Here is a 13,300-nt window from a genome sequence, read left to right as displayed (position 1 = left end):
ATCTCTTTATTAACCCCCTAATGTAACACCATACTGTGCTCATTGAACCATGCCTTTTGTCTTCTGCCATGTGCACAAATGCAGATAAAAGCCTTAAGAGTCCCTTAGCATTGTGCTTCAGGGAGGTGTCACGGTGTCCCATTCAACGTTGGAAGAGTACAGGGAGTATTACCCCATGCAGTTATGAGTACATGAGTGTCTATTTCTATTTGTATAGTGTTACATCATCAAAAAAAAAAAAAAAAAACTAAACCTGAGCCCTGCTGTTTAAACTAAACCTGAGCCCTGCTGTTTTATGATCATCAAGTCGAGGTTACGTAAGGTTACAATAGTCAATACAGTGGAACCTCCACGGTGGAACAGTCCAAAAAGTGGTACAATTTTGTTATCAAAATAGCAAAAGTGCCCAAATCACCTTATTGTCACTAAACTATATCAATTAGCTAAAAATGGTGTTTTACTTTATGTCTGTGTAGATTCACAACCATCCAGGTGATGCTAATCCGCAAAGGTTAAATGGAGGTAACTGGACTCTTGTTTTTCTGAAAATGCGAAAAGTGACTTGGACCATTATGCTATGAGGCTAACATTTTGGAGTTAAAAGTTCAAAACACCCACCATGGGTGATGTCAGGTCATAAGACTTCAGCTCGGTGAGCATCTAAAATGGAAATCTTTGTACGGTCTTTTTTTGTGTGATGCTGAAAGACCCTGACTGCTCAGTTAATTATGAGCAATACAATGAAAGATCAAGTTGATACAAAACTGCTAAACTGCTAGCATGTAGCTAAGAGCAAAACAGCTAACAACTAGCATGCAAACAGATTTGTAGTATGTCTAGTTTCATTGCACAATGGTAATTTTCAGGGCAGTTAAGAATGTTACTGAAAAACACCAGTAAACTTATGTCCCAAATGAGGAAAAATGCTATCGGAAATGGATGGATAGGGAAATAGGGTTGAAATCAGAACAACTTAGAAGTCTGCCAGCATCCAAAAGGTACTCTTGCGTAACTTGAGAGGTTCCACCGTAGGCGATTTTTAGAGCATGATTATCAAACTCCTGCTTTAAAGTGAACTAAATGCTACTACACCCCTCCCTTGTCTACTGTACATTCAATACTTCATTTAGTTCGTCATCGTATGCTCCAGTTCTCCAGGGAAAAGCGTACAACAAATGTCACGTTTTGGTTCATCAGAATATTGCAATTATTAAGTCACATTTAAATAGTGCCAGTTTCTGATCAGTGATGCAAATGAGACAGGCCTGAAGCTCTCCCCCCGCCCCCCCCCACCCCCCCAAAAGAAAATACAAAACAGAAGTATATGAATGGCTTTGCGTAGAGAAGTTCTCAAAACAAACTCCAGGCAAACCACGTGAGTTCCAAATCGAGTACAACCTGCTGGTGACCGCATTAAACACCCTGCAGGTTCTTTATTGCCCTAATAAGACGCACATGACTTTTAATTGTCGGTTTCTCAAAATAACCGAGCAGGTTTCATGCGACTTTGTGGTTAGGATTCTTGTTCCTAACAACAAAGATGGCAAAGTCACGCTAGCGACTGTACTCCTGCTTGAGCGTCTCCTGGGGTTGGGGTGGTTCTTGAGTGGTCATTGTTAGCCAAGAAGGGAGAACAACACCAAAGCTGGAAGTTAGACATAAGTTTTGCTGCGCCATAAATGGAAAGCAAAGCTATTGTGATGATCGCCACAGTTAAGTCACACACTCACAAAGCTTACCGAGCCTTCCATGACTGACTTTAATAGAGAACAAGTGAGCGAGAAGTGAGCTTCAAGTGATTATAAGTCGATGGTCAGAAATAGTAACAAGGAGAAGAGTAAAGTGGAGATAGCAGCCAGGTTTGTTGTTGTTTTTCAATGACATTAAGTGGTAGCTCTCTGTGTTGCAGCAGTAGAAGGGAACCTCTTAAGCATCCGGTTAGAAAAGCTACAGTACATTGTGTTTGTGTGTGCTCTGTGAAGCCCTGTACAATGTACAAAAGCGGAGCAGAGTGGTCAGACAGGACGTTACAAGTAGCAAGACAGGACCTCAATGGTATAGCACAAAGAAAATTTTACATTTTTCTTGTTAAGTGCAGCAAAGCGCCATACAATTTCAGTGTTTTTCTGTTGACATTCGTGTCTAATTAATCTCACATCAAAAGAAAATAGATATTTATATATAAAGCACCCATAAGTGGCTGATCTATTTGTCATTTACTTACTATACGACTCCTATTTTTTTGTACTGAATCGATCATTCATTCATTACAGTTACAAATCCCAAATCAAACATGACAATTGTGCACGAGAAAGTAATTGCAGTAAAACAAAAGTTAAAAGGCTGATTAATCATCTCCCTTTTTGTTTTTCTTTTTTGAGAGGTTGTAGTTAGAAGAAGGCAATAAATAGTGCAAAAGTGATGCAAGAGTGTGTGTTAGCGTAATGTGAAAAAAGAGAGGGAAGCAGGACCTGCATTTTTGTGGACACGCTGGTTGGCGGAGGTAACAACCCTAAAACACCAGACACCTCCCAAATGTAGAACCCAGACAGCACCCATAAAAAGAAGAAAAAAAAAAAAAAAAGAACAAACACGGAGAACATTAAGAGCCCCCTTCCAGTGAGCTGACGAGGTTTCCCCTTAAAATGGAGATAAGACAACAACAAAAAAAAAAGACCTTATAGCGGGATGCGTGGTGCACATGCCGTTCACTTTCAGGACTGGCACTTTTTTTTTTTCATGATTGCTTGAGAAGGTGCATCAGTGTCCCGCACACACCTGGCGCCGCATTTCTATGTGGCCTGCGAGCCACGAGCGTCCCCGTCGGGGCCCAGGGCGGACGACCGACTTCGAGCTAAAAGGCTGGCGGGGGTCACGGGCAGGCGGGGGGCTTCGCTCACCAGGTTCTCGTACTCGCTACTGTCCTCGTCTTCGTCGTCAAACTCCTGCCCAGCCGCTTGCCGATCTAACGAGTCCGAGCTCGACCCATCGCCGTTGCCGAGGTACGGCGAGCTGGGCGCGCTGACGGGATTGGAGGGGGCGGCGGCACCCGGGCCCATGGCCAGCGGGCTCGGTGTGGGGTGTCCCGGCGATCCCACGGCTTGGGGGCGGGGAAGTAAAGCGGCGCTGGTGGGGGGCGGGGAAGAGGACGAGAGCAGAGAGTCAACTTGGGACAGCAGGTCGGAGTAAGAGGGCGGGTTGGGAGCGATGCTGGGCCGCTCGGGTGCGGAGGGTGCGTGGAAAGATATCCTTGATGGGAGGGATGTCTCGGAAGGTTCCGTGTTCTCCTCTGGGGTGGAGTTTGGATTCTGGGCTTCACGGAGAACTAGGGAGCACACAGACAATGCTTAAAGATGTGTTATGAAGATATGAGCCTCCACTAGTCAAAAGGTGGCATTGTGATTAATAGTGCGTTCATGGAATATGAGTTAAGCAGAAAAATCCACCCATTTTTAGCCATCTCAGGGAACGACCATTTTGCCACTTTCTGTTGACTGAAAATGACATCATAGATGCTCAGGGCTCAGGAATGGACCAATCACGGCTCGCCTGTTTTCTGAAGCTGGGCCAGGATTGTCGCTACCTGAGCCCTGAGCAGTTGCGATGTCATTTTCAGTTGACAGCAAAAATGACATTTATGGTGATAGTGGTAATTCAGCCACGGTTCAGATCGATTCATTTTTTTACGCACGGTTATGCGACGTCATCCGTCGTGACGTCTCCATGAAATGAGATGGAAAAGCCTCGCCTCATAATTTCCCCCGAATACTATATTTCTACTTCCAACCGAATCGCTCCACTGGACCACATTTACTTCCGTAAACACTTCGTCGTGAGTGACCTCGTCTTTTCTTCCGCGCATGGGGATCCCTTTGGAGAAACAGGTGCTCACACCACGAGACAGACCGAGGTCGCATTTATAATGTAATACGAACGCTTACACAAAAAAATCTGAATTGAGCATTAAGACCTGCGGTGTGAACCTAGCCGTAAATGCTCATCTGTCAGTCTGCTTATGAACTTACATTTGACGACATTTCCTGTCAGAAAAGGCTGAGTCACACAGTTATGTCGACCGCTCTTATTTTTTACGGTCCCGGAATAATGACTGCGGTCACATCTCTTTAATCTTTCTGCCACCAGTGAAGGGCATTTTATGCTTGGTCAGGATGTCCGCCACTTTAAATGATGTGCTAGCCCACTGTTGTTTTTGGAGAGTCCCCTTCAGCTCATTTACGATCTTACAGAAGCTGCTTCTTGTGAGAAAGTCCCGGGAGATGTCGCTGTGGACTTTGCTGAAATGCGGCCGTACCACATTGTGACTTTTACCGACAGCCAGATGCACACGCTTGTCGCTCAAATTTCCCCACTCTGTGCTGGGCTGGCCGCATATAAGATTTATCAAATAAATACACAGGTCTTACTCCTCTCCTCTTCCGCCGTCTTGCGTTTCCTGAGTGCAATTTGTTCTTTCAGCTTGTTCACATCGTCTTGAATTTTCTCCTTCACGCGTTCACTTTGTTCGACCTCCCCGCACACAGCCTTAAAATTAGATGATGGGGGGAGAAAATCAAATGAGGAAATATCATAAAAATGATCATTTTTATGCACTCTGGGAGTCTGCTCACCTGCACTTTATCTTGCAGCGCGCTGTACACTTGATATATGGTTCGGATATCCTTCATCACGCCGTCTTTGTCGAAGAATTCGGCCCTGCGGTGAAGTGGTTTGCGGTAGACATTTGTATGATCAGAGCAGATTTTAGTAAGTCGTCTACAGAGCGCAACAGTACTGTAGTTACATTTCGGCTGCTATCGAAGTGTAACAAATTCCACTGTCCATTAGTCACGGTCAGTTCACAGAGGGAATACTGTGCCTCGCCCTCCTTTATAAAACGCACAGCCGGCAGGAGATATTAACTGCGCCCAATCGATGCGTGTGTAATGTGTGCGTGCGCCCTCTGGCACAGCCGGAGCAACTCTTTGCAACTCACACGACAGTTTGTGGCGGCATGGAAATTAATCAGAGAGGAAGCCGAGGTTTTGTGTTAACTTAGAAAGGTCTCGTGTTGGCGTGTGCTCAGGTGGAAAAAGGTGCTTACACACACACATTAGAGGACACTTGTTCAGCAGCTAACAGTGACCCTGGAAGCGGTGCCGATTTATGTTTGAAGTGCAAATATTACCCTTGTTCTTTGATGACCTTGGCGTAGTTGAGTGAGGTGTTGGGCACAGAGGAGACTTTGTACTCCTGCTGGCTGGTGTTGCCGAGGTTGGGGATGGTGAGGGTGATCCTCTGGTTGTACCTACTGAGCGCAGACGACCGCTTAGCACCCCCAAAACATGACCCGTGAAATATCACACTAGAACATTGTTGGAATGATTTGCAGTAGACTCTCAGAAGTGCTGTCTATATGAAAACAAAATTAGATCGTCGGGTCCCAAAAAAAAGGTTTGTGATTGCCCGGAGCTGTCACCGGATGACGGAAAGGCAATTATTTTTCATTATTCAAGGCTATGGCCATACTAAATAAAAATCCCCTCACTTCATTGGGTCAAAGAATCAGGTAGTCAGTTAAAAACTGACTATCAAACAACAAAATGTGCATGTGAGGTGTAGGTATTATTATTGCCACTTGGGGTCGCCATCCTCATATTCTCTACACTGTATTCTATAAGTGATACGAGTGTGTGTGACTTTAAAAGGCGGAGCCTGACCCGGTGAGTGACGTGGGTGTCAGCAAATGAAACGAGAAGTTTGCTAGCGTGCTCGGGCTAGCGGCTGGCTGTTAACAAGCTAACCGTTAGCCAGTCAGGATGTCAGTTGTGGCCATCATGATATGTTTATTTTGCTACTGTTTGTTCAATAAGGCGATTGGTAGGCTACATTAAATTAATGATATTTGCTAATTTGTATTATTTATCATGTATTTTTATTTATTTCGATTTTGCTTCTTATGTTCTTTTTAGATGAATTATTTGAGTTATTCCATTACTCGTTTCAGCCCTTTTACCTATAAAATATTACTGTTATACTACACGTTTAAAACAAGGGATGGATCCTATCACAGCTGACTTAAAGGTTGCAGTGCACCCTGCACTGGTTTCCAGTCATTTGCAGGGTCAACTGGCTGAAACTTACCGATATTTGAAATTAGAACAAACGTCTGTTGTAGTCAAATTCTGAGAGCCCACTGTCGTTCTGGTGTTAATAAAGTCATCAATAAAGCGGAGGCGTGATGATGAGCGCTGCTCATCCAACCGCTCGATCAATACCTGCGGTTGGGTCGGAAGAGCACGTACTCCAGCGCGTGCGTGGAGCTGTTGGCCGTGGAGATGAAGCTGAAGAGGAGGAAGACGAGGTCAGGCACGCCAAGCAGCTGCGTCAGCTGCTTGTGGATGACCTGCTCCCTGAAGGACATCTGCTGCTGCGTGTTCCGCCGAAACCGGTACCAGCCAATCACATGCTGGGTAAAGAACCAGTGAAATAAAATGGGTTTAATTCAAATAGATTAGTGCTAGACATCTAATAACTGCATTTGTGCAGCTGATAGATAGCATGAGGAAATGGACGAAATAAGCATGGTGTCATCACTGACTTTTCGCCTATCTTTTAGAAGACTGCTGAGATGTTCTTCATTGACTTTGCCGGCATAGTCATAAAAGCTGGTGAGAGGGGGGAAAAAAAGACGTCACAACCCTGTTTGATTGCTTGATGCTGCACTGCAATCTTGTAAAATAGAGCCATCTACTGACATAAAATGGGTAATGAAGGCCTTAAGTGATATAGCAACTTAGTTAAATACAGCGTGTATTAATTATTGTAATTAAATCAAGAGATGAGGTAGTTAAAAGCACAAAGATATTTTCTGTTTTTATTCAGCATTTTTAACATGATGGCACATTATTATCAAACACTCTGTCATAAATACTAATAATAGATTGATCAGTTATGATTTTAAAATGGAATTTTCCTTGTCTCTACTATGCCTTCCGTTGGTAGCAAAGACATGTTATATGGGTGCATGTCAATAAATTAGAATATGGTGGGAAACTTAATTTCTTTCAGTAGTTCTGAAAAGTATTTTTCCATGGTTTTGAACAAAGTTACATCATACAAGTTTCACTTTTTGAACTGAGATGAAGATCACAGTCATACTGTACATAATAAAGTGCAGAGAGAGTAGACAATCTTACAAAGCTTACCTAAACAACCGTGCACATGGGTCATGGTTATGGATTTCTGTTGGAAACAGAGACATGCGTTTTCAGTTACATACACCTAAATCGGATAGACAGATACATAGATAGATAGACAGATAGATAAGATAGCTACAGTAGCTAGTCAGTCCTTACCTACGACCTGGATGAGCTCCGCACTGCTTATCTGCGTGTCACTGATGCTGATCGTCTCCTCTTGCCTTACTTCTCCTAATAGGAAGCCCTCCTGTACAAACAAAAAAAAATGACAGCAAAAATGCTGAATACTCTCAGGTCAAAGCATTTCCAATGTAAGGATTTGCTGGTGTCCTCCGAATGGCGCCTTTACAGCAATTAGGATCCGGACTATTGAGCCATTGAACAGATTCTGGACAGTGGACACCTTTATCAGAGGAATTAAAATGCATGGATTGCACACACAGAATGTGTTGCCTGTATTTAAATTACAACAGTCACAAAATGTAAAGCACACATTCCCCTTTGAAAGAAAGGTGCACCATTGCATGAGTTCCACTCTGTTGACTAAGAAGTAATCATATATCTCTGGATAGGCAGAGGTCGGTGGTGCATGTGTTAGGTTTTTTTGTGACTAATCATTTATTTTCTATATTCCATCAATCTTTCACAACTTGTCTTCATTAGAGTCACAGGTGAGAAACATCTTAGATTTTTTTTTTCCGAATTACACAAAGTCATATTGCAGTGTATGACATTTCACATGTTTGCATTAAGTGGGCAGGCTTTTGTTAGACGAAATTATTTAGTTTGGTTGAGTTGATTGAGTTTTGTGGTAATATATGATGTTTTATTCTCTTTTATGTGCAAGTTTTGCAGTAAAATTCAATAAGCTTGTATGCTTAAGGACTAGGTGTCCCAATCCGATACGGATCCCAATACTTGGGTTGCGATACGATAAGTATTGTGATACTTGAATATTATAAAAAAATATATATTTAAAAAAACAGGGGCATATGTTTCCAAAGTTTTACCTTAAGTACCATTTTACATTAATTCAAGTGTCACGACTGAAAAGTGCACGTGTGTTCAGGTGGGGAAAGATGTAAAACAGGCTGCATAGGGGTTCTTGGGACCGGACTGGAGCACCCCTGCTCTTGATTATCAAGCAGACGTGCTAACCACTATCCCACCATGCTGCCAGGTATTAACCACAGAATTAAATGAATTCATCAGCATGAAAACTTACACACAATTATTAAGAGGTTAAAGTTGAAGACTTGTCACACTATTAAAAGCACAATGTGACAGTAACGCGAAGGACTCAAGTTGACTGACAAGCATCACCTGTCATTCAACGCAAAAACGAGGTGAATTAAACTGGAGGCTCCCCTTTAATCCTATATATTAATTCACATTTCAATTGGTTCAAGTAGATCAAGCATTTAAACAGAAGCCACAAACTCAACTACAAGACTTGCTAGCCACAAAGGGAGCTAACAGCTGAGTATTTCCTGGAACTTAAACACTTCCCCTAACACTTCCTATTATAAACTAACACCGACGAGCAACCGTGATTTACAATTATTTAGGATCAGACGTTGGACTGGTGTGTATCCGTAAAAAGACTCGATACACAATTACGTGTGCAACTCCACAAGCTATAATGAGCACATCTGCCGGTAAATAGACGACACCACAACTAGCTAGCCCAGCAACAGATCATGACAGTGACAAGCAACGCGAACTAATGACGCCGATGAACGACGCCCGGAAGGCAACGCTTCCTCTCGCTTTTGGCAACGCGGCGCGGCGTACTCACATGATCCGAGTTGCTGTTGGCGCTGTGGTAACACACAGAACTAAAAGTATAACCTGAAATGGATGCCGCCATGATGGAAACATCCCTATCAATCCCCCACCGCCCCCTGCGGTTGAGAAGGCGCTGCAAGAGGTGCAATGCCTGATGGGAGATGTAGTCGTCTTCTCTCGCTGACTAGCAAACAACATGGAATCCGCCGTAAGAAACACGCGTCGGTCCGACTCAGAGGAGGACAGAGACTCGGATAATGACTTTGAAACCTCACAGTTAGGAACGAAGGAATAGTAAGACATTCGAGCATATAGTGGCTTGATTAAAAAGTCTGATAATTTGGTTGTGAGGTATTATTTCAAGCTTCTGTAGCTACTGGTAGCAACAGCTAAAGTAGCGTTGAGCTCAAACGGTGGAATTATTATTTTTTAATTAAATAACCTTCTTTTTTTAATTACAATGTGATGCCCTTGTATGTTTGGAGGTGCTTTGATTTTTATTTATTTGTTTTTTAATTTATTATAATGTCAATTTTGTTTCTGCAGTTGGGAAGATGCGTACCAAAAAGAGTTGGAAACATTCAACGACATTGGGGACGTTGGTGAGATATGGTAACAATTTTCCTTTAGTTTTTTTTGTATGATTATCTATTAAAATTACTTGTATTATTATTTAATCAAAAAAGAACTATATATAATATTGTACCTAAAATAAAAACATACCATAATACTATAATTAAATGTAATGTATATTTCAGAAGATCTATAAAATATATAGTACAAATAAGAATATACATGGTACAAAAGGTAAAAAATAAATACAAAAATTAAAAAAAGATTTAAAAATAAAAAATAAGTAGCAAAATAAATGTGAAAATAAATACAAAATGAAATATATACATTCCAAAAACATGCATGTGCATGGTAAGTTGATTGGATACTCTAAATTGCCCCTAGCTGTGATTGTGAGTGCGGATGTTTGTCTCTGTGTGCCCTGCGATTGGCTGGCAACCAGTTCAGGGTGTCCCCCGCCTACTGCCCAAAGACAGCTGGGATAGGCTCCAGCACGCCCCGCGACCCTTGTGAGGAGAAGCGGTACAGATAATGGATGGATGGACATACAGTTAAATTTTGTTTTATTTTCACTTTTAGTTACTTTTAATTTTGGCAGTTTTGGTTTAATGCCCATTGAGATCATGCTCCTTGTGTGCTCACCTTGGTCACAAGGGGGCAGTGTAATACAGACATACATAATATACGAAGACTTACACAACTACCGGTAAGTGAATCAATTAGCTCCAGGTAGTAATGTCATTTTTAGCAGAGGATAAAAAAATGTTTTTTTGTTTTTTTTAACTACTCAAAATTATGCCTCCATACTCATTAGATAATACATTTTGTTTCGTAATACAGTATGTCACCTTAATTATTTATTATTAATCTTTTTTTTCCTTCTCCTTATAAGGTTTGGTGAGGAAAGCATGAACCGTGTGCTAAGGTGGATGGAGAACGCTAAGATTCCAGAAGACGCTGCCATTCTGGACATTGGCACAGGAAATGGCGCCTTTTTAGTTGAGATGGTAAGGGGGGGAAACAATTATATATAATTTAATATAACTATAAATCAAACAATTCTCTCTGAGAGTGTCAATCAAACTGATCATGGTAATCTCTGATACAGCACATTGTAACAAGAATATTCAATGTGGAATCAGAATTTAATAATTAAATGTGTTTTGTCTTTTGTCCCAAGGCTAAACATGGATACAAGAATTTAACAGGAATTGATTATTCCCCGGCCTCTGTGGAACTGGCAAAAAGTGTTCTTCAGGCAGAGGGCTTGACACATGTCAATGTTAAGGTGGCTTCTATATCTTGTCCATATACACAACATTTTATGTACAATACTACGTGGTATGTCTACTTCCAAACAAAACCAGTCCAGAGTGTACCCAAAACGCTATAGAAAATGAAATGCGTGTGGTCCGTCCCAGTTTCCACAGTGAATCTACGTCTGGTCCTGTGTGGGTTTGAGCAAAACTCTTTCTGTGTTTACATGTGGTCCATTTGAAAATGGCCCTGAAAGTGATGGAGGTTTGCCCACCATTCACATTTGACCACCTCCAAACCTCAAATAATTGCAAGCACATCTGCTCCGTAATTGGGCACGTATTTTGTGTGTGTATATGTATGCAACAACCTTGCGTATATATGTTCAGTACATGGCACACTAGTGTCTGTGTGTGTGTTCCTTGGACAGAAAGACTGCCGTTGAAGTCAATATTGACATTAGCAGGACAGGGTGGGAGGCGGAGAGAGAAATCTACATTGTAGATTTTCTCGTAGTGACAAATTTTTTCGTCTTCTAATAATTAGAGTATTACAACTTTATCCTCATCAGGTTACAAATGCAGTCTTGTAACATGACTTTATTCTTTTATTAGTACAGTTTTCCAGACAAATGACTTTTCTCTTGTAATTTTACAACTGCGATGGCTAAAAGTGGGTACATTTTGTTGCTTAATTTATATTCCACAAACGCAATATGAATCCGACTGCCGTATTTCAACTTGTGGGCCTGTATAGAACATATTCTGGGACAAAAAAATGTGTTGGATTGACTTCCCTTTTAAATTAGATCATTGTATTTTATTAATTTATATGTAGTCTTGTAATACTATAAATGTATTCCTGTACCATTACAACTTCATCCTTGTAAAGTTATAACTTTGTTCCTGTAAAATTACCTTTTTTCTTTTTTTTTTTTGTGCGGACCTAATTTTACTCTATCACACTCATTTAAATCAATGTTTCTTTTTTAAATTTTTTTTATTTATTTATTTATTTATTTATTTTTAAGGAGGTGGACTTCTGTCGAGAGGAACTCGAAGATTACGACGTGTGCGTCGACAAAGGTACGTTTGACGCCATCAGCCTGAATCCTGACAATACCGGCGAGGTGAAAAGACTTTACGTGCAAGCTTTAAAAGCCTCCCTGAAGGATGAAGGCCTCTTCTCTATTACGTCATGTAACTGGACAAAAGAACAGCTGCTTGAGCGATTCAAAGAAGGTGAGGCCGTGTTTTGATTTTGTCATTAAGGTAAATGTTTTTTCGAATTTTTAGTTTTACTTTGTTAGTTTTTAACTACAATAACCTTGTCAAAAATGCCATTACGTGAACTTCCATTGTAAGTACAGTATCTACAGTTAACATTTAGTATATTTATGAAAGTATTTGAATATTTTTGTCATTCACCAACTTCATCACTAGGTAGCGCAACAACACATGGCGTACGTTGACGTTTTTTTTCTCGACCAAGCATTTCTGTTTTTCTGTGTTGTATGTCAAAGTTAAACACAGCAAACCTTTACATACGCAATAGATTTATTTCGCTTTTGGCATTGAAACTCATGACCATGGGCATTGAAATATTTACATTTGGGCCCTCTTTGTTGTATGACCCTCTCCGTCAACACAGCTCCTCAAGTGGGACTGTTAAGCTCCGGGCGACAACTGTCTGAAGTTTGTATTTTGGCAAGTGGCCAGTTCGCTGTCACCTTTTTGTCAGCCGAGTTGCACGGGAGTGCCTGCAGGTCGTCCGTACTCGAGGTCCCAGCATGTTTGTTTGAGGCCTCTGTACATGTTGATGTCTGATAACTTACATTTGTTTCCCTCTTTGATGTCTCACAGGATTTGAATTTGTACAGGAGTTGCCGACGCCCGCGTTCCAGTTTGGAGGCAAGAAGGGAAACAGCGTCACTGCGTTGATATTCAAACGAGTGCGGTGATGCAACCGACAGTGGTTTTTGGACTGCGTTTGTATGTATATGTGCATAATATCTTTTTTTTTTTTTTGTAAATAAAATAACAGCTTTTTTCTATGCATTACATTGAGTGGGATAGAACACTTTCCGGGTTTGCATCGATGGGGCAACTTTCAGTGATTGTGCAATGAACGGACATTAAAAAAAATGGGAAATGACACGACATGAAACTTCATAATGCAACACTGTGGATGACTGCTACTTTCCGGCCCGCTACTAATTTCCTTTTGAGTGTGCCGTTTGTGCCCAAAACAGTTATTGACTTGAGAAACAACTGAATAGTGCTAGGAATGTGATAATGTCTTTACAGTATGTACTACAGTAAATCTGGGCAGGAATAGAAATTATTTTAACTTGAAGTCTGCTCTCAATACTACAGGACATTTAAATACAGGTAGACTTGACACAAATGACTCTACTGAGGATAGTTTCTCCTCTACTGAAGCTATTACAAACCGTCCATATAATAAATCAGAGAGTGAAAGAG

General features: G+C 41.3%; 2 protein-coding genes across 3 annotated transcripts; one reads left to right on the top strand and one right to left on the bottom strand.

The window, feature by feature from the left end:
• Positions 1–2,605: 2,605 nt before the first annotated feature.
• Positions 2,606–9,176, bottom strand: abraxas2 (abraxas 2, BRISC complex subunit). Of its 2 annotated transcripts, none has more exons than XM_086044305.1 (9): positions 8,998–9,176; positions 7,356–7,446; positions 7,206–7,242; positions 6,599–6,665; positions 6,276–6,466; positions 5,186–5,305; positions 4,629–4,713; positions 4,425–4,542; positions 2,606–3,325 (listed from the first exon to the last, which is right to left on the bottom strand). In XM_086044305.1, the coding sequence occupies exons 1-9, from the start codon at positions 9,067–9,069 to the stop codon at positions 2,793–2,795; spliced, it is 1,314 nt and encodes a 437-aa protein (XP_085900431.1). In that variant the 5' UTR covers positions 9,070–9,176; the 3' UTR covers positions 2,606–2,792. The 2 variants fall into 2 exon arrangements, with proteins under 2 accessions (XP_085900431.1, XP_085900430.1); XM_086044304.1 differs by having other exon boundaries at positions 5,186–5,308; positions 8,998–9,171.
• eef1akmt2 (EEF1A lysine methyltransferase 2) lies at positions 9,069–13,300 on the top strand. Its single transcript, XM_086044308.1, has 6 exons — positions 9,069–9,281; positions 9,534–9,599; positions 10,453–10,567; positions 10,741–10,848; positions 11,848–12,058; positions 12,680–13,300. The coding sequence occupies exons 1-6, from the start codon at positions 9,184–9,186 to the stop codon at positions 12,775–12,777; spliced, it is 696 nt and encodes a 231-aa protein (XP_085900434.1). The 5' UTR covers positions 9,069–9,183; the 3' UTR covers positions 12,778–13,300.

Source organism: Filicampus tigris, chromosome 11 (assembly GCF_054856515.1).
Source record: "Filicampus tigris isolate MCC_2025a chromosome 11, RoL_Ftig_1.0, whole genome shotgun sequence".
Classification (NCBI taxonomy): Eukaryota; Metazoa; Chordata; class Actinopteri; order Syngnathiformes; family Syngnathidae; genus Filicampus; species Filicampus tigris.
This window is presented reverse-complemented; position numbering and strand designations above follow the sequence as displayed.